General features: G+C 41.6%; 1 protein-coding gene across 5 annotated transcripts in view; it reads left to right on the forward strand.

The window, feature by feature from the left end:
• LOC104586961 (Integrase-type DNA-binding superfamily protein) overlaps nucleotides 1-20,472 on the forward strand; it is a 55,802-nt gene extending 35,330 nt beyond the window's left edge. For all 5 annotated transcript variants that reach the window (XM_010244368.3, XM_019195949.2, XM_019195950.2 and 2 more), the window contains exons 6-7: nucleotides 19,818-19,939; nucleotides 20,068-20,472. In XM_010244368.3, coding sequence (XP_010242670.1) covers nucleotides 19,818-19,939; nucleotides 20,068-20,204 — 259 coding nt within the window. In that variant the 3' untranslated portion in view covers nucleotides 20,205-20,472. The remainder of the gene's footprint in view (nucleotides 1-19,817; nucleotides 19,940-20,067) is intronic.
• The last annotated feature ends 205 nt before the right edge of the window (nucleotides 20,473-20,677 follow it).

Genomic DNA, 20,677 nt, shown 5'->3' on the forward strand with positions numbered 1-20,677 from the left:
GTCAAGGAAAGCATTTTGACAGGACAATTCATTGGCTGAAGTGTTGAACACCTTAAAGTTCATTGATAACTTTTCATTCGATAATCTTTGGAGGAATTGGGTAGCAATGGCTAATACTTCTTCTAAGAGGAGAAGAATTAAACCAGGGAGGACACCTCCTTTGGAGGCTTTGTTAAGCTGAATTTTGACAGTAGTCAGGGTAACCAGGAAGCTTTTGGGATAGGAGGGGTTTTGAGAGGTAAGGACAGTAACATCTTATCCTTGTTTTCTGGACTAGTGGGAATAGGAGACTCTACAAGGGCAAGGGATCCTGCTTGCAAACCAGATTGGGGTGGAGAATTTACTAATTGAAGGTGATTCTAAGGTGGTTGTGGGTTGGCTGTTGGACCTTGATTTTGTTATTTGGTGCTATAGGGATCTTCTCAAAAAGGTCAAAGGCTGACTAGAAGAATGACAGAATTCAATGGGTGGTTAGGACAACAAATACTTTGGTTGATTCATTCACTAAACAAGGGGTTTCTTGGGATTCCTTATATTGGTCTACTTTGTAATCTTTACATTGATTAGCTTTGCGATTCTGTAATCTTTTTAAAGGAGAGGTTGCATCTTATGCCTCTCCATGGGATGCATGTATTTTCTCTATCTATTGATTAAGGGAAGTCCATTGCACGAGGATCTTGGTTCCTGCTAGTGCGGGGTGTTGAGTGGGCTGATTTATGTTGGGCCGATTTATGTTTAGTTTGTTTTTTTTTTAAATTAAGAAGTTGTTGGGCCTTGGGCCCATTAGTCTTTTATTTTTAAAAGTTGTAAGTATTTAGTTGAGTTGCCGCCCTACTAGGGGCATCTTTGTAATATCCCATATTTAAGTTAATTATAAATAGAATGAGGGGCTGGCGGCTAGGGTTATGTATCACTATCCTAGTCGACCTTCTTCTCCTTTTCTTCCCTTTTGCTCTGTCTATTGCTGAAACCCCCAACTTTCTCCTCTTCCTTTCACAAGAAGCTTGGCTGAAATCAGCACATAAGGCTTTCTACTTGGTATCAGAGCAGGTTGAAGGTTCTTGAAGAGATTCACTCCTGCAGCCCTAGATCGGCCAACTGAATGGAGATTTAAGAGGCTGATCGAAGCTCTCAGGTAAGCCCAGTTTTTGGATTTTCTTGATGGATCTGTATGCCCTGTAGCTGGTCTAGGGTTTCTCATCAGAATCAGGAAAAACTGGAGAAAGGGGAGGAGTCTTGATTTTGTTGGTCTCTTCAATTTTGACCTAGGTAGTGGCGCCCTAATTTTTTAGGGTTCCTCTGGGTTTTTTGTAAGGGGCGATTCAAGTTCCATGTGGTTTGGAGGCTTCTAGAGAGGGTAGTTGCTTTTTCTCTCTCTTCTCCCATCCCATCGAAAAGGAATCTTTCGTGGAAAGAAAGTCTAGGACACCAAAGGAGTGTTGTTGGTTCCAGAAGGTATTCTGTTTGTTCTTGTTGCATTTTTTGGTTGTTTTCTGTACCTCTTTTGAGATACATGGAGGGACACAGAGTTGAATATAAGCCCGAGAATGAAATGAGACCAGTGGGAGGAGGTGCTGGAGACCCCTTCAGAGCTGGGACCATTACTACAGTTAGGTTGGATGGTACAAACTACTTGGAATGGTCCCAATCTACAAAGATGGCCATTGGGGCTCGTGGAAAATTGGGGTATATTACTGGTGAAGAGGTGAAACTCGAAACTGGCAACTCCCGATGGGTGCAGGAAAATTATATGGTAATGACATGGTTGTGTAATTCTATGTTGCCACATATAAGTAAAAATTTTTTATGGGCAAACACTGCTAAGGAGATATTGGATGGGGTTGCAGAAACTTATTCACAAAGGGAGAATGTTGCTAGGGCTTGTCAACTGAGAAATCAAATTATTGCCACAAGGCAGGGAGATAGATCTATTGCAGCCTATTTTTCAGTCCTTAAGACCCTGTGGCAGGAGATCGACCATCTAGAGACCTTTGCTTGGGAAACCACCAAGGATGCAGCTACCTATCAAAGACATTTAGAGAAGTATAGGGTGTTCGAATTCCTTGCTGGCCTTAACCCTGAGTATGACATTGCACGACAGCATCTTCTTTCTAGGGACAATGTCACTCTCTCCCAAGCATATGCCTTTGTGTCAGGAGAGGAGTGCAGGAGGGATGTAATGATGAAAAATCTCAGTTCTGATCAGTTTGCTATGGTAAGTGCTGTGAAATCTAAACAGAATGGCAATGAAAACAAAAAGGAAGACAAAAGGGACTTGGTCTGTGACTACTGTAAGAATCCTAAGCATACAAGAAACACTTGTTGGAAGCTTCACCCACATCTTGTGCCGACCAGATTGAAGAATAAGAAAGGAAATGAGCACATGGCAGTTACTGGTGATACTCCGGCCCCCCCTACTACAGCTGCTTTGGAGTCCGTTGCAGCTGCTGTAGTAAGGGCCGAGCTTGAGAGGTTTGGGTTACTTCTGAATCAAAGGGATATAGCTAGTTCCAGTTCAGCCGTAAGCGGACAACAAGGTACAGGTAGCACAGGTGGAGCTCACTCTACCTCCTTTGCCCACACAGGTAGTTCACATGTCACTGCAAACTATGTTTCTGCTTCAGGTAAGGAGAGATCTCCTTGGATTATAGACTCTGGAGCCTCAGAGCATATGACCCATTGCTCCACTATTTTCTCCTCTTATCAACTCTGTTCTGGCAAAGATAGGGTCTCCACAGCTGATGGATCCCATGTTCCTATTGCTGGGAAGGGATCTGTCAAGATTAATGATTCTATTTGCTTACCCTCTGTCCTCCATGTTCCTAGATTGAGCACTAATTTGTTATCTGCTAGTAGTTTGACTAAGAATCTGAACTGCTTAGTGATTTTTTCTCCTGGACGCTGTATTTTGCAGGATTTGGATTCAAAGAGGACGATTGGGAGTGGTCGTGAAGTGAATGGAATCTACCTCCTGGATGCTCTCCCTCTTCACCAAAGCCATCATGTTTGCAGAGATGGCGAGTCAAAATCTGTGGGTAAGATTATGCTTTGGCACAACCGTCTGGGTCATTTATCCTTTTCTTCTTTGAGTTGTTTGTTTCCAAAACTGTTTTGAGTCTGTGAGTCTGTCAAGTTTGAAGTGTGAGGGTTGTGAACTTGGAAAGCATTGTAGACACTCTTTTAAACCTACTAATAAAAGATGTTCTTCTCCCTTTGATGTTATTCATTCGGATGTGTGGGGCCCTTATCATGTTCCCTCTATGGGCGGCTATCGCTATTTTCTCCTGTTTGTGGATGATTTCTCTCGATATTCCTGGATTTACCTGATGAAATCATGCGATGAAGTACCATCCTTGGTGAGGCAATTCTACCAGATGGTACTAACACAGTTTGGGACAAGAATAAAGATGTTCAGATCTGACAATGCTAGGGAATATTTTGAGACATCTTGCCTCGTATCTGTTTGAGTATGGTGTTGTCCATCAGAGCAGTTGCTCCTATAGTCCATAGCAGAATGGTGTTGTAGAGAGGAAGAACAGACACATCGTTGAGACAGCAAGAAGCATGATGATCACAGCCATAGTTCCGGTTCGTTTTTGGGGTGATGCAGTTCTCACGGCAATATATCTGATTAACAGAGTGCCCTCTCGTGTACTCGGATTCAGGACCCCATTCAGCCTTCTTTTTCCTCAGGGGGAGATGTTTCATATTCCTCTAAGGGTGTTTGGATGTGTCTGCTTTGCACATATTCTTGGCCCTTACCGTTCGAAGCTTGATCCCAAGGCAAATAAATGTGTTTTCCTTGGATATGCAGAGAATCAGAAAGGGTACTGCTGCTATGATTCAGTCTCTGGGAACCGGTATGTTACTATGGATGTTACCTTTTTTGAATCTACGTACTTCTTCTCAAAGGATCCTTCTCAGGGGGAGTGTTTTGGGGAAGTAAGTCAGCAGTCTATCCCTCTCCCAGTTCCAGTTTCTGTGTCTACTCCTATGCTTGACCACCACCTGATGTCACCCACCTTGCCACCTCCTTTGCGTTCCATTTCACAGCATTACTCACGGCAGAGACTTCATAAGGCGGTTGATTCCACTACAGCAGAACTCACACCACTTCCTGTCGATCCCTTGGAGACTCTAGATTCGGCTGATACAGATTCAAGTATTCCTCTTGATCCCACTATTTCAGTTCCCATTGATCCTACTGACACTGTTACAGATAACCTTGATCTCCCAATTGCTCTTAGAAAAGGGAAGAGAAAGTGCACTGCTCATTGTATCTCATAGTACTTATCCTATAGTGGACTTTCTCCTTCCTATCGTGCTTTTCTCTCTTTTCTTGATTCAGTGTCTATACCCAAGGGTGTTAGTGAGGCTTTCTCCAAACTTGAGTAGAAGACAACTATGCAGGAAGAGATGGAGGCTTTGATTAAGAATCAGACATGGGAGATTGTGGACCTACCAGAAGGCAAGGAGACAGTTGGATGCAGATGGGTTTACATAGTAAAGTATAAAGCAGATGGAAGTATAGAGAGGTACAAGGCAAGACTTGTTGCAAAAGGGTACACATAGACCTATGACATTGATTATCTAGAGACATTTGCACTAGTTGCAAAGATGACCTCTGTTTGGATACTCCTTTCTCTTGCTGCCTCATACTCTTGGCCCTTGTTTCAACTGGATGTAAATAATGCTTTCCTAAATGGGGATCTGCAAGAAGAGGTGTATATGGATCTTCCAGATGGTTTTTATGATAATGCTGAAAAGGGAAAGGTGTGCAAGCTGAAGAAGTCACTATATGGCTTGAAACAATCTCCCAGAGCATGGTTCGATAGATTCAGAAAGGCCCTGATTGTTTTTGGCTACACTCAAACTCAATCTGATCACACTTGTTTGTGAAGCGCAGGGGATATTTGGTGTCAATCCTAATTGTTTATGTGGATGACATTGTTGTCACTGGGAATGATCTGAGTGAGATTGATAGTCTGAAGAGGAACCTGCATAAGGAATTTGAGATTAAGGATCTTGGAGTACTAAGATACTTCTTAGGCATTGAAGTTGCAAGATCGAAACATGGAATTTTTCTCTCTCAAAGGAAGTATGTCTTGGACCTTCTCCAAGAGATAGGGAAGCTTGGAACAAAGGCTGCTAGCACCCCCATTGATCAAAACCATAGAATCAGTGCATCAGAAGGTGAACCAGTGAAGGACCTTGGGAGATACCAAAGACTTGTGGGTCGGCTACTATACTTGTGTATGACAAGACCGGACATCTCCTATGCAGTAAGTGTAGTGAGTCGATACATGCATGCTCCACGAGATCAGCACTGGAAGGCAGTTGACAGGATCCTTGCATATTTGAAGGGACATCCAGGCATAGGCATATTGTTTACTGATCATGGACAACTGAAGCTAGAGACCTATACAGATGCGGATTGGGCAGGATGCCTTGATGACTAGACCTGTTCATGGGCCGGGCCGGGCCGGGCTCGGACCGGGCTTTTACTGTGTATTAACAAATTTTTTTAAGGCTTGAGCCCGAGCCTGGCCCGACCATTGGGCCTACAACTTGGGCCCAAGACCGGCTCTCATAAAAAGCCCGAAGCCCGAGCCTGGGCCCGGGCCCGAAATTTAGCCTATACTATTATTATTATTAATGTTGAAGTAGCTGAATAGAGAGAGAAATTGATTGAAATTATAAAGAAAAGAATAATATATATATATTAAATTATAAATATTATATTATTTATATATTTTATATAATATATAAAATACATATTATATATTTTATAAAATATATAATACTGAGTCAGGCCGGGCCGGGCTCGGGCTTGGCTTTTTTGACAAATCCCGAGCCCGGCCTGAAACACAGTCGGGCTTACTGTGTTAAGCCCGAGGTCAGGCCCGCGGGCCTAATTATATGACCAAGCCCGGCCGGGGTGCGGGCAGGGCCGGGCCGGGCCGTCGGGCTACCCGGCCCATGAACATGTCTATTGATGACAGAAGATCAACTTCAGGAGTGTGCACCCTAGTTGGGGGTAACCTAGTTTCATGGAAGAGTAAAAGACAAACAGTTGTGGCAAGATCAAGTGCAGAAGCGGAATATAGGGCCATGACACATGGAGTTTCAGAACTTCTCTAGATCTGTTCTCTGTTAGAAGAAATCGGTGTACAGGCAGAAGAACCTTTGATGCTAGTTGAAAAACAGTTCACTTGATGTATGGAACTGTTTGATATTAGATGCAAAATAGAAACTAAACAAACAAGAGAAGAAGAGAAGAGAGAGAGAGCTGGCGGGAATGAGTGTTAGAGAGTGAGAGTTTCGAACTTAACCTCACTCTAACACTCTAAACATTTTATTAAGGTGTTAATCTTTGATAAATTACAAAGAGGCCCTTGAGTGGGTAGAAAAATACAAAAAACAGAACATTATAGAGTATGGGCTCAGAATAAGGCCCATAACAAAGAGAAACATAACATAACATGAAATGACAGTCTATGGGCCATTCGGCCCATCTCCTCTACACTCCCCCTCAAGTTGAGCATAGATGTTAATCATGCCTAGCTTGCCAGTGTCATGTTGAAGTCTTGCCTTGGAAATGCCTTTGGTGAGAAAATCTGCCAATTGTCCTTCAAAAGTAATGAATGGAAGACACACTTCACCGGAGGAGACTCTTTCTCGAATAAAGTGTCGATCAACCTCAATATGTTTGGTTCGATCATGTTGTACCGGGTTGTGAGCAATGTTGATGGCAGCCTGATTATCACAGTACAACATCATGGGTTTGTCATGATCAATCCCAAGTTCTTCCATTAAGGACCTTAGCCACAACAATTCCGAGAATCCATGTGCCATGGCTCTATACTCTGCTTCTGCGGAGGATCGGGCCACAACAGATTGTTTCTTACTCCTCCAAGAGACAACATTACCAACCACCAAATTGCAATACCCTGAAGTAGATCTTCTATCATCAATATTTCCAGCCCAATCAGCATCAGTATAGGCTTCAAGTTTCAGATGACCATGCTTGGTAAATAGAATTCCTTTTCTTGGAGAGCCTTTCAGATAGCACAAAATCCGTTCTACTGCTGCTATATGAGTATCTCTAGGAGCATGCATGAACTGGCTAATGCAACTGACAGCATACGCAATATCTGGCCTAGTCATGCACAGGTACAGAAGCTTCCCAAGAAGTCTTTGAAAGACCCCTTTGTCTTCCAACAAAGTTCCATCCGAAGCTGAAAGTTTGTGACTCATATCAATGGGAGTTGCAGCTGGTCTTGCACCTAGTTTTCCAGTTTCAGACAACAAATCAAGGACATGTTTCCTTTGGGAAATAAGAATTCCATCCTTGGATCTGGCAACTTCTATGCTAAGGAAGTATCTCAACTCCCCCAAATCCTTAATCTCAAATTCTGTATGGAGGAAAGACTTAAGGGCCAGAATGCCTGAGGCATCATCACCAGTCACTATAATGTCATCAACATACACAATGAGATACACTGCTAGAGATCCACTTTTCTTCACAAACAGAGTATGATCTGACTGTGTCTGAACATAGCCGAATTTAACAAGTGCAGCTCTAAATCTCTCAAACTAGGCTCTAGGAGATTGTTTGAGACCATAAAGTGATTTCTTCAATTTACATACATTTCCTTGCATATCTTTCCCATACATTCCTGGAGGAAGACACATGTAGACCTCCTCATGTAAGTCACCATTCAGAAATGCATTCTTTACATTTAACTGATAGAGAGGCCAATCAAAGTGAACTGCCAAAGATAAAAGAACCCTCACAGATGTCATCTTGGCAACAGGGGCAAAAGTCTCCAGGTAGTCAATCCCATATGTCTGTGTGTAGCCTTTTGCAACAAGTCTGGCCTTGTACCTCTCAATAGTTCCATCAACTCTGTATTTAATGGTAAAAACCCACTTGCACCCAATTGGATCCTTCCCTTCAGGCAAATCCACCACCTCCCAAGTACCATTTGCATGTAGAGCATCCATTTCAGTCTTCATGGCATCTCTCAATTCTGGAATTCCAATAGCTTCTGAGACAGACCTAGGAATGGGGTTAGAAGCAACAGAAGAGAGGTAGGCAAAGTATGAAGGAGAAAGCAGGTCATAAGAAAGGTGTTTGGAAATGCAGTGTGCAGTACACTTCCACTTCCTTTTCCTAACAGCATGGGGACATCAAGGTCTGGGAAGGATGATTCCAAAGGAGCTGAAGCAGTACCTGTTATCTCATCTGTGATTGGGAATGTATGAGCCTCATCTGTTGTAAGGGAAACTACTTGCTCATTCCTGGATCTCTGCCTTTGATACACTTTGGGATTATGGGTAGGACGAGGAGGTAAATAAATAGGGGCACTAGGACAAGAGGTATGAAGTGATTGATCCTCTTTTGATTCGTTTGGTGAGGATACATGTTTGTTAAGAGACTCAACTGGGACAGGAAGAGGAAGAGCAAAAACTTGTGACAGACTCTCCCCCTGTGGACAATGTCCTTCCTGAGAGGAACCATAAAAAGGAGAAAGTTCATCAAAGGTAACATCCATAGAGACATGTCGGGTGCCAGTCTTTGGATCAAAACAATAATAACCCTTTTGTGTGGGGGAGTAACCAAGGAAGATGCATTTGTGGGCTTTCGGTTCAAACTTATGTCTCTGCACACTTGGAATGTGAACATAGCAGGTACAGCCAAACACACAAAGAGGAATTGGGAAGAGATCCTTGTCTGGATGAAGAAGACAGAAGGGGATTTAAACCCTAAAACCCTGGATGGCATACGGTTTATGAGATAGGTAGCAGTAAGTACAGCATCACCCCAAAATCTTGTGGGAACATGTGAGGCAAACAAAAGGTTCCTTGCAACTTCAACAATATGTCTATTTTTCCTCTCAGCAACTCCATTTTGTTCAGGGGTTCTAACACAGGAGCTTTGATGAATAACCCCCATGTCAGAGAGATACAAGGATAAACTCTTCTCAAAATACTCTTTTGCATTGTCAGCTCTGAAAACCTTAATTCTGGTATCAAATTGAGTTAAAACAAGCTCATGAAATTGCCTCACAAGTCTTGGGACTTCATCCCGGGATTTCATTAAGTATATCCAAGTGAATCTAGAAAAGTCATCAATAAACAGGATAAAATATTTGTAACCCCCCATAGAGGATAAGTGGTAAGGTCCCCACACATCAGAGTGCACAATATGAAAAGGAAAAGAGGATCTTTTATTGCTCACAGGGTAATTTTTTCTACAATGCTTTGACAACTGACAGGACTCACAATTGAAACTGGACACACTGACTCCCTTAAACAGTTTGGGAAACAAATGACTTAAAGCAGAAAAAGGTAAATGACCCAACCGACAATGACTCAACATAATTTGATTGACAGACTCTGGAAAAGTAGAACCAAAAGCAACATTCTTGGGATGATCAAAGCATTGGCCAGGGGTGTCGAGCAAGTATATTCCATTCGCTTCATGGCCACTCCCAATCACCTTCTGAGACTTCAGGTCCTGAAACACACAGTGAGAAGGGAAAAAGGTTACAAAACAGTTCAATGACTTGGTCAAGCTACTTACAGATAATAAGTTGGTATTTAATTTAGGTACATGAAGAGTGGAAGATAAGAGTAAGGAGTCTGTAGCCTTGGCAGTTCCTTTGCCAGAAATAGGGGCAAGAGAACCATCAGCTAAGGTGATTTTGTCACGACCAGGAAGTAAATCATATGAAACAAACAAAGTTGAAAGGTTGGTCATGTGATCAGAAGCACCTGAGTCTATGATCCAAGGGGTTTTGAGATTTACCTGAGGTGGATGCATGGTTAGCAGAAGCCCTTATACCTGAGTGAACAAATGCGATGGTGGTTGGACTTCCAGAAGGGTTGGATGATGAAGTTACACCTTCAAGTTGACTGATCATCTTTCCAAACTTCTTATATTCAGCTTTCATGGCTGCCAACTGTGCACTGGTAGACTCAACCTCTGTATCTGTGCTTGTGGCTGCATGTGCACTTCTTGTCTTTCTACTATCATTCTTTTTCTGGAATCTGATAGGAACAAGATTGGGATGCAATTTCCAGCACTTGTCCTTTGTGTGTTTCGGCTTCTTACAATATTCACACACCACTTCCTTCTTTCCTGTGCCACTGTGAGCTCCTGTAACCCCTTTGGGTTTAATTCCCATATTTGCAAAATGATCATTGATACTGACTCCTTGAACCTGCACTTGCCTCCTACTTTCTTCACTGCTGACCAAAGCATATGCTTGTGACAATGAAACATCTTCCTTGGACAAGATGTTTTGCTTTGTAATGTCATATTCAGAGTTCAGCCCTGTAAAAACTCAAAGACCCTATTCCTTTCAACCAATTTCCACTATGTTTCAGCATCCTTGGGGGTATCCCATGTCACAGCCTCTATCAAATCAATCTCTTGCCATAGAGATTTCAGGGTTGAGAAGTATGTTGCAAGTGACTTCTCCCCCTGCCTTAGATTCTTCACATCACTTCTCAGTTTGTAGGCTCTGGCAACATTCAACTTCTGGGAGTAAGTTTCTGCAACACTATCACAGATTTCTTTAGCCGAGTTCATCCACAGATAATGTTGGCTAATCCGTGGCTGCATTGAGTTCACAAGCCACCCAATCACTATGTAATTCTCCTGCACCCATTTCTCATAAGAGGGGTCCTCCTCTACTGCAAATATGAATTTTTACGGATTGTGATTAGGCCAAATAATTGGTTCCATCCAGTTTAACTGTAGTTACAACCAACAAGGAATCAGTTGTAGTTCCCGAATTATGTCCATATTCAGCAGTGCTCTTGTTCTCAATTTCTGAGAAGTCCATTATGTAACAGCTTCAACTAGGGTTTCGGCAAGCCTTCAAAAATGAGATGATTTCAAAGAACTCAGATTGAGTTGAAACAATAGCAAACACAACAACACACAAACTCAGTTCAGATTTGACATCCGTGAGAACCAAGATCGGTGGCAGCACTTTCAAGGAGAAGAAACCCTGATTCAGCCTTCAAGGAACAATCAGCAGGCCTCCAAAAAATATGTATTCTTGGTTCCCAACAATAATTTCCCAAGGAGAACAAAAAATACAGTCCATAGTACCTAAGAGGACTTTTTACAAACACTGTGTATGCAACAGTCAACACTTCACTATTAACCAGCAGAAATCACTTCAAGAACACTCCGTCTAGGTCCGAGAAGTAGCTGAACTAAAGTAGAGGCTTGTACCACTTAGTTTAGATCAGTTTTCAACAGTTTGGAAGTCCAATAACAGCCGAACCACACTTCCAGAATAACCCAGAAATTTCTGAGTAGAATCAGTCCAGCAACAGTGGGCCGAATGGAGGTGTGCTTTGAATGCTTTAACAGTCCTCCCAAATAACAAAATAACTCAGCAAAGAACTGAGAAAACAACTTACAGTATCTCTGGTTTGAACTTCAAACCAGGCCGAACACTTTGCTCTCTGAGCTAGCTTCGAAATCCCTTTTCTCTGATTTCAAATCAGGCTGAAAAACTTGCTCTCTGATTCTTCCTGGTCACCGAACCCTTCTCCAAGTGTATAGAAACTTGGGCACCCTCCAATGACCTCCAAGAACCAGGCGAATGACTGTAAACATTCAGCCCTAGAACCTCCTCATGCAGTTGGCTGAACTAGAACCACATGAGGGACACACCAAGCAATGACCCGCTCTGATACCAAGTTGAAAAACAGTTCACTTGATGTATGGAACTGTTTGAGATTAGATGCAAAACAGAAACTAAACAAACAAGAGAAGTAGAGAAGAGAGAGAGAGCTGGCGGCAATGAGTGTTAGAGAGTGAGAGTTTCGAACTTAACCTCACTCTAACACTCTAAACATTTTATTAAGGTGTTAATCTTTGATAAATTACAAAGAGGCCCTTGAGTGGGTAGAAAAATACAAAAAACAGAACGTTACAGGGTATGGGCCCAGAATAAGGCCCATAACAAAGAGAAACATAACATAACATGAAATGACAGTCTATGGGCCATTCGGCTCATCTCCTCTACAATGCTATACTGCGATAACCAGGAAGCAATCAATATTGCCCATAATCCAGTCCAGCATGACTGAACTAAGCACATTGAAGTAGATAGACATTTTATCGGAGAAAGGGTAACTTCTGGAGAAGTTTGTCTTCCATACATTTCTTCTGATCTACAACTTGCTGATGTTCTCACAAAAAGTGTTGCGAAGAATAAGCTGGAACATGATCTACGCAAGTTGGGAATGTGTGACATCTATTCCTAACTTGAGGGGGAGTGTTGAGTGGGCTGATTTATGTTGGGTTGATTTATGTTTAGTTTGTTTTCTTTTAAATTAAGAAGTTGTTGGGCCTTGGGCCCATTAGTCTTTTATTTTTAAAAGAATTGTAAGTACTTGGTTGAGTTGCCTCCCTACTAGGGGCATCTTTGTAATATCCCATATTTAAGTTAATTATAAATAGAATGAGGGGCTGGCGGCTAGGGTTATGTATCACTATCCTAGTCGACCTTCTTCTCCTTTTCTTCCCTTTCCTCTGTCTATTTCTGAAACCCCCAACTTTCTCCTCTTCCTTTCACAAGAAGCTTGGCCGAAATCAGCACATAAGGCTTTCTACTCGGGGTTTGGGGAGGGACAGATGTACGCAACCTTATCCTTGCACATGTAGAGAGGCTGCTTCCAAGATTTGAACCCTGGTCACAATGGAGCAACCCAACCATTGTGCCAAGGCCCACCTTCTCTCTCTCTCTATTGATTAATTTAATTAAATTTCAATTATCAGAAAAAACGAAGAGAGTAGGCTAAGATGGTTTGGTCACATGCATGAAAGACCACCAACAAATCCAATTGGAAGAAGTGTGAACCCTTCTCTATCTACTTTCCCTTATTTTTTTTCAGCTACTGGAGTTACTCTTGCATCTCTTAGAATAAATTCATCTTTACTCTTGCTTTTTCTTGTTTTTCTTTTCCAATCATCCTTTTAGCCTTCAGTGTTATAGTAATATCTTCCCATTCACCAATAAAACGCGGCACCACCTTAACTTCCTTAATCACTCTGTATTAGAAATTGCTCTTGTCTTGTCTCGTTAGTAATGTGTTTGCTTTTTCTACTTGTACATGTTGGTTTAGAGAGGAAGTTGGTGGAGGATAGTTTACAGGGTTTGTGGGGTTGAACTTGCAGAAGGGTTGGAAACAACTGGGGTGGAAGCGATTGTCAGATTCTGTTTGAGAGAAGAGCGTGTGGAGGCTGTATATCCATTATCTCACCTTGCTTGTAATGTGTTAGATTCTCTGATTTTGGGAGAATAATTACGTTTTAGGATTTAAGACCTAGTTCCATCCAAAACAGGTTGAGAGACATTGTATAATGATGTGGCAATTCTGTTTTGACTTTTGTAGTTCACTTGTCCCATACTTAAGTAGGGGCAGTTTTGACATTGTAGGGTTTAATCTCACTAGTTCAACAACTTCCTCTTCTTCTTCTTCTTCTTCTCTCTCTTTCTTTCTCTCAGAACAGGACTGGTTCGAACCACTAAAACATGGTAGGGGTTCTTGGTGGTTGTTTAAGTAACAGTCATGGTGATTAGTTATCAGTAATGGTGTGAAAGAAAAATATTTTTTTTGGCTGAGAGTGGCCGAATGTGTCTGAATGGTAGTTTACATCAAGCTTTTTTGATCTGAATGGTGGTTTACATCAAGTTTTTGATTGTGACTGGTTGAGATATTGTTATAAGTGATGTGGAGACTGCTGTAGTGTTGACTTGACACCAGTATTTGTTTGGTGGCTGATAATTCAGAAGTAGAAATAGTATGGGGGGACACAATGGCAGCAACTAGAGTTGGTGGTAGTGATCAGAAATCTGGTGTGATGATCCCCTCAGACTATCTAGGTGTGCAGATGACATCAATTATACTTAATGGTGAAAATTATGTGCCATGGGCCAAGTCAGTGGAAGTTTTTCTCAAGGCAAAGAGGAAGGTAAAACATGTGAAGGAAGATAAACCATCAGCTGAATCTCCAGGGTTTGATGACTAGGAACAAGAAGATGCCCAAATCATGACATGGTTGTGGAACAGTATGGAACCCAAGATAAGAAGTGTCAACTTTATGTTCTTGGATACAGCTAAGGACATACGGGAACATGCCAAGAAATTTTATTTTGGATAGGATAATACTACGAGAGTATATCAGCTTTATCAAGAGCATTTCAATTTGTAGCAAGGGAATCAAACCCTAGAAGTGTATTATGCCAGTATGAGAAACCTCAGAAATGAACTCAATGTCTATCATCCCCCAACTCTAGATGTTAAAATTCAGCAACAACAAAGGGAGCAACTAGATGTAACTAGGTTCTTAGTGGGGCTGAAATCAGAGTATGAACTAGTTAGACCACAAATATTGGGACGTTTTGCTCTTCCTACACTTGAGGAAGTATTTGCTCGGCTTTGCAGGATTTCATTGGGACCCACAGAGAGTACCACAACGTTTGACAGATTAGTATTTGTTGTAGCAAGAGGAGGTGGATGTGGTAATAGAGGGGGAGGACATACATTTTGAGGAGGTCGTGGTGGTGGAAGTGGTGGTGGTTGTTACTCACGAGGAGGTCGTGGTAAAAGAAGAGGCAATGCTACTAGGAAGTGTACACATTGTGGTAAGGAAGGAGATTCAATTAATTTCTGTTATGCTCTACATGGCCCACCTTCTACATGGGCTAATCATGTAGTTGCTAGTGGGGGTGATGTGAGTGATAACCAACAGACCGATCAAACACCTTCCACATCTACATCTGCTTCCGGGAAGGAGATGATGAGTGTACCACGAGATGAGTATGAGAGGTTCCTTCAAACTACTTCACAACATACCATTGCCATTGTTGCACACTCAGGTATGGCCTATCTGGCATCCAAACCTTCTCACTGGATTATTAATTCTGGAGCCTCTGATCACATGATTGGGACTCTAGGGTTTTTTCTTCCCTATCTAAAACTTCCACATCACAGACTGTTACCCTGGCCAATGGCTCTTCTTCCCCCGTTTGTGGTGTTGGTAATGTTGACACTGCATCTCTTTCTTTATCATCTGTTCTATATGTGCCTAAATTTCCATTCAATCGCATGTCAGTTAGTAAATTAACTAAGGCCCTTAATTGCTCTATTACATTTTTTCCTTCATCTTTTGTTTTTCAAGATCTCAAGACGGGGAAGAAGATTGGTGGAGGGCATAAGGCCTATGGATTGTATTATCTTGACGGTGGTGGATCGTCAGTTGCACTTCAAACTTCCTTAACTCCTCTCCAATGGCATTGTTGGCTGGGACATCCATCTCTCAAGGCACTTAAGCTACTGGTTCCTTCTTTGAGTCATTTGTCTTCTTGACAATGTGAGTCGTGTCAGTATGGGAAACACCATCGTGTTTCCTTCAATCCTAGGGTTGATAGTTGTATGTTGTGTCCTTTTGCTTTAGTCCAAATTGAGTTCTATAATGGTTACAAGTATTTTGTCATTTTTATTGATAATTGTTCAAGAATGACATGGATTTATTTAATAAAAGAAAATGAGTAAATTATTTTCTATTCTTCAAAAATTTCATGCTGAAATACGTACACAATTTGGTGTTCCAATAAAAGTTCTTTGTTTAGATAATGGTTGTGAATACCTTCTTACTTCTTTCAACAATATTTGGAACAACATGGCATCAATCATCAAACTTCGTGTGCATCTATCCCTCAACAAAATGGGGTGGCTGAACGAAAAAACTATCATCTCCTTGAGATTGCTCAGTTTATTCTTCATCATATGAACGTTCCTAAACGTTTTTGGAGTGACGTGCTTACTGCTTATTTCCTTATTAATCGGATGCCCTCCTTCATCCTTTACGGTCGGTCTCCCTTTCCATTAAACTCCCCGGGTCTTTGGGTGTGTGTGCTTTGTTCACAATTTGAGTCTTGGTTTAGACAAGCTGGATGCATGCTTTATTAAGTGTATCTTTCTTGGCTATTCTTGGACCCAGAAAGGGTATAAGTGTTACAATCCTATCACTCTCAAGTCTTTTCTTTATCCTGATGTCACATTTTTTGAGTCCGTACCATTCTTTTCGGAGCCTGAAGTACCGTCCTCTCCACCATTGGTTCATTTTCATCTTCTAGTTGGTGACCCTGTTCCGGTTGTTCTTGTTATGATTGAACCATCACCTCCTCCAGTGTAGATTCCTATTGAACGACCACCAATCCGGCACATGTATACTCATCGACAGACACCGGCACCTCCTTTGGCTTCTACCTCGTCTACGGATCTTATTGTTGCTCCTGTCCTAGAACCTTCTGAGCTTGATCTTCCCATTGCTTTACAGAAAGGTAAACGTAATTGTACCCTACATCCCATTTCCAATTATGTTTATGTCTCTCACCTTTTCACTTCACATTGCCAGTTTGTTTCTCTGTTGTCCTCTATATCTATACCTAAGGATGTCCAGGAGGCCCTTACTTCACTTGAGTGGAATCAAGCAATGGAGGAGGAACTCTCTACTCTTCAACATACTCACACGTGGGAGGTCACTACTCTTCCTCCTGATAAGCATGTTGTAGGTTGTAAATGGGTGTATACTTTTAAATACTTACTAGATGGTAGTGTGGAGCAGCTAAAGGCCCGACTAGTTGCTAAATGTTATTCTCAACTATGTGGGGTGGACTATATGGAGACCTTCTCTCCTGTGGCAAAGATTGGTATAGTTTGTGTCTTAATTTCCTTGGTAGTTATGTATGATTGGCCTCTGTTTCAGCTTGACACTAAAAATGCCTTCCTCCATGGTGACCTTGTGGAGGAGGTATATATGGAGCAACCACCAGGGTTTGTTGCTCAGGGGGAGGATGGTATGGTGTGTAGACTGAAAAATGGCAATTTATGAGCTGAAACAACTCCTCGTGCTTGGTTTGGGAAGTTTACTGAAGTGGTGAAAAATTTTGGAATGAAACAATGTCAGGTCGATCACTCAATGTTCAACTATGATTATGAAGCTGGAAAGATTTTATTAGTAGTTTATGTGGATGATATAGTCATAACTAGTAGTTATAGATTAGGGATTGACAGACTAAAGGCCTTTCTGCAAAACCATTTTCAAATAAAAGATCTTGGGAAGTTAAAGTATTTCTTGGGTATAGAAGTTTCCAGGTCAAAACAAGGTGAAAGCTTGTGCCAAAGAAAATATGTCCTTGATCTGTTGGATGAAACGGGATTGTTAGGTGCAAAACCAGCTGAAACACCCATGAAACCGAATGCTAAGTTGAGTAGTGATGCAAGTGAAATATTTGATGACCCTAGAAGATATAGACGGTTAATGGGGAAGTTGAACTACTTGACCATCACAAGACCAGACATCTCCTTTGTTGTTAGTGTGGTGAGCCAATTTATGCAGAATCCCCGGGTATCTCACTGGGATGCAGTCCTTAGAATTGTAAGGTACCTGAAGGGAGCTCCAGGCCATGGGTTATTGTACAAACCAGGAGGAAGACTTGAGATAGTTGGGTATATAGATGCAGATTGGACAGGCTCAGTGTCTGATAGGAGATCCACCACAGGTTATTGCACATTTCTTGGAGGAAATCTGGTGACATGGAAGAGTAAGAAGTAGACTGTTGAGTTAGTATGGCTGAAAAATCTTCTACAAGAGACTGAATTCTCAATGGGTAGACCTATGAGATTGTATTGTGACAACCAAGCTGCAATCCACATCTCATCTAATCTTATTTTCCATGAGAGAACAAAACATGTAGAGGTTGGTTGCCATTTTGTGAGGGAGAAAGTCCTTATTGGAGAGATAAGCAAAGAACATGTGGGTTCAGGTGATCAATGGGTGGATTTGTTTATAAAAGGTTTGAGTTTAGGGAGAGCGAATATATGTAATAAGCTGGGATTATATGACAGATATTCTCAGCTTGAGGGGGAGTGTTAGTGTTGGTTGAGTAAGGGTAGATTAGTCTTTTCATTATGGTTTAAGTCATATGATGATGTGACAATTCTGTTTTGACTTTTGTAGTTCACTTGTCCCATACTTGAGTAGGGGCAGCTTTGACATTGTACTCTAATTACATTATAATACAGATTATGGTCGACTAGTAGGGTTTAATCTCACTAGTTCGACAACTTCCTCTCCTTCTTCTTCTTCTTCTCTCTCTCTCTCTCAGAACAGGACTGGTTCGGACCACTAAAACATCTCAGAACAAGGGTTGGGAGAACTACAGTTCAGATGACCAAAAAACAGAGCATCCACGGGTCTACAACAAAGAAACGGCAAGAAGGAAAGCAACCATACCTGTCTAAATGATTTTGTTGGAAAAAAGTCGTCGGAGATGTGTTTCTGGCCATTCACTGTCCTTGACTAAGTTCACCTCCCTGGGTTGTGCAGCGGTAGAGATGAGGTTGAAGGAACGATGAATGAACATTATGGTTTAGAGTTTATTATTTTGGGTGGAGTGACAAAAATGCCCCTACTCTTACATGGGAATGTGGCATATGTATTTGTAACTAATAAGGTATGTTGTGGGAACCGTGCATTCCCAGAGAACTGTTCTTTGAGAGTGTCGATTTGTTCTTTGGGTTCTGTTCTCATGCGGGAATGGCTCGTTTCTTTCATTTTATTTTTGCCAAACGTGTTTCTGTTCTGCGGGAATGCCAGAAATAGAAGAAGCACTCTCGTGGAACGTTGCCAAACAGGGCCTAGAATTCCAAGAAACTTCCAAGAATCAGGCTTTTAAACACTTATTGCTCAATCCCCTTACCTATCTCATTTAAACTGGCTGGATCAAACCCACTTGAGGTCTTGACAAACTGACAAAGGCTGAAACCTGCTCTGATACCAGGTTGTTGAGCAGATAGCAGCATATCTCTATTTAGTTCAGTAAACAACAAAGAAAAACAAAGACAAAATGTGCAGAGCTGGGAAGAGAGAATCAGTATAGACAGAAGACATGAGAAGAACAAGTAAAAGGGGAGCAGAAAAGTGATACTGCTGCTCTAATCAATGGTATTTGTACTCTGTTCTTAAAATATAGTACAATGACCAAAATACCCTGATGCTATACATCACTATAATACTATAATAAAAGCTGTAAGATAACACCAGCAGAAATAAAGTGTTTGTAATGTTAATAAACAGGATAAAAGTAGGTTAGAAACTGCATCTTATCACACTTGATAGATGGGGAATTCATATTACAATTTGATGGTAAATTAAATTTGACCTAGGATCTTAGATTGATGCAGTGGCTCTGGGTTTTTTAATGAGCTTATTAGTGATGCTGATTGTGCATGAGATGTATAAAACATCTCCTTGGTCAGGTCAGGTCAGGTCCTTATCAGCATCACTTATTTTGGGCACAGTTGTGATGTGAAGGAAAGAGTGCACTTCTGTTAAGACGGCATCATAATTCTGAACACAATTTTACAAATATGATGTATAAAACAACTCCCCCTGGTAAGATCTGTAAAGTGGACCATGCTGGCCTGTAGGTCCCATGTGTGGCACATCCTGGCATGATATGGGCCATGCTGAGCATGATCCAGTTGCTGTAGCAACTGGGCCATGCTGGGCTTAGGTTTTGAGGCCCGCTGACATGGCACAGCAAGACATGAAGCCAGCCCACTACGGGCTGTGCTGGCCCACTAAGCATACAACTGTTTGGGGCCCTGATACCTCAAATCATTTTTCATTTTCAGTTTATGTAATGGAACATTTATTTGTTTAGAGTCATTTGAATATCTTTAAGACATATTTTCTCTTTATAACTTCGCAGGGCAGCTTTTATGTGTGGGAGAGAGCCAAACTTCGAGCTTTCTGAGGAGGAGAAGCAAGAGCTAAGGCGATTCAAGTGGGAGGAGTTCTTGACAATGACCCGCAGTGCAATTACAAACAAAAGTAATCTTCTATTTTCAAGTCCTAGACTGAAAGTATGTCCTTCATAGTTCCTACATTTGGGATTCTTTAATTGCTGTTCTTGATTGGATTATCTTTTTTTTTTTTTTGGGGGGGGGGGGGATTCTCAGAACACCAGAGAAGGCTTGGAGCAGGGTCGCGAAAGAAATCTGAGACTCCAGCGCAGAGTGGTGATTGGGAGGGTGAGCAAGGGGTCGGTGGGCATTCAGCTTCTGAAGATGTAGGACCAGAGACATCAAATTCTTGATTACTATGATATTGAAAACTAGGCAGAGATAACCCATCTTTAGCAATCGGGTCTAGTGTTTAGCCTCCTTATTTTTTGTATATAAAGGCCCCTATTAGGGCAAACTGTGGTAGACCTTCATTTGTCAATTGGCTAGCAGATGCAGATCCTAATTGCCTTTTAATATAATAAAAGTCTCCAATCGTAATCATCATCATGATTGCTTCTTGTAGAGTTGAACTCGTATAACCATCTTCAAATCAATATAGATATAGAAAGCCTTATTACACTTGTAGAGTTGCACTTGTTCTTCCAAAGCGTGTCGTGATTGACGCTACTTTTACACCTATACCTAGGGAAAAGGACAGAATGCCAAGCCAGTGTCAAAGGTAATTTTCTAAAGGGCCACATGAGTGGTCTATGGTGCTATGTGAGTTCATTTTTATGTAGTACTAGTGTAAGAGCAATTGCCATGCACGTATATTCCAAAAGGT

The sequence above is a fragment of the Nelumbo nucifera genome, chromosome 1, assembly GCF_055504915.1.
Source record: "Nelumbo nucifera cultivar China Antique chromosome 1, China Antique-T2T, whole genome shotgun sequence".
Lineage (NCBI taxonomy): Eukaryota > Viridiplantae > Streptophyta > Magnoliopsida > Proteales > Nelumbonaceae > Nelumbo > Nelumbo nucifera.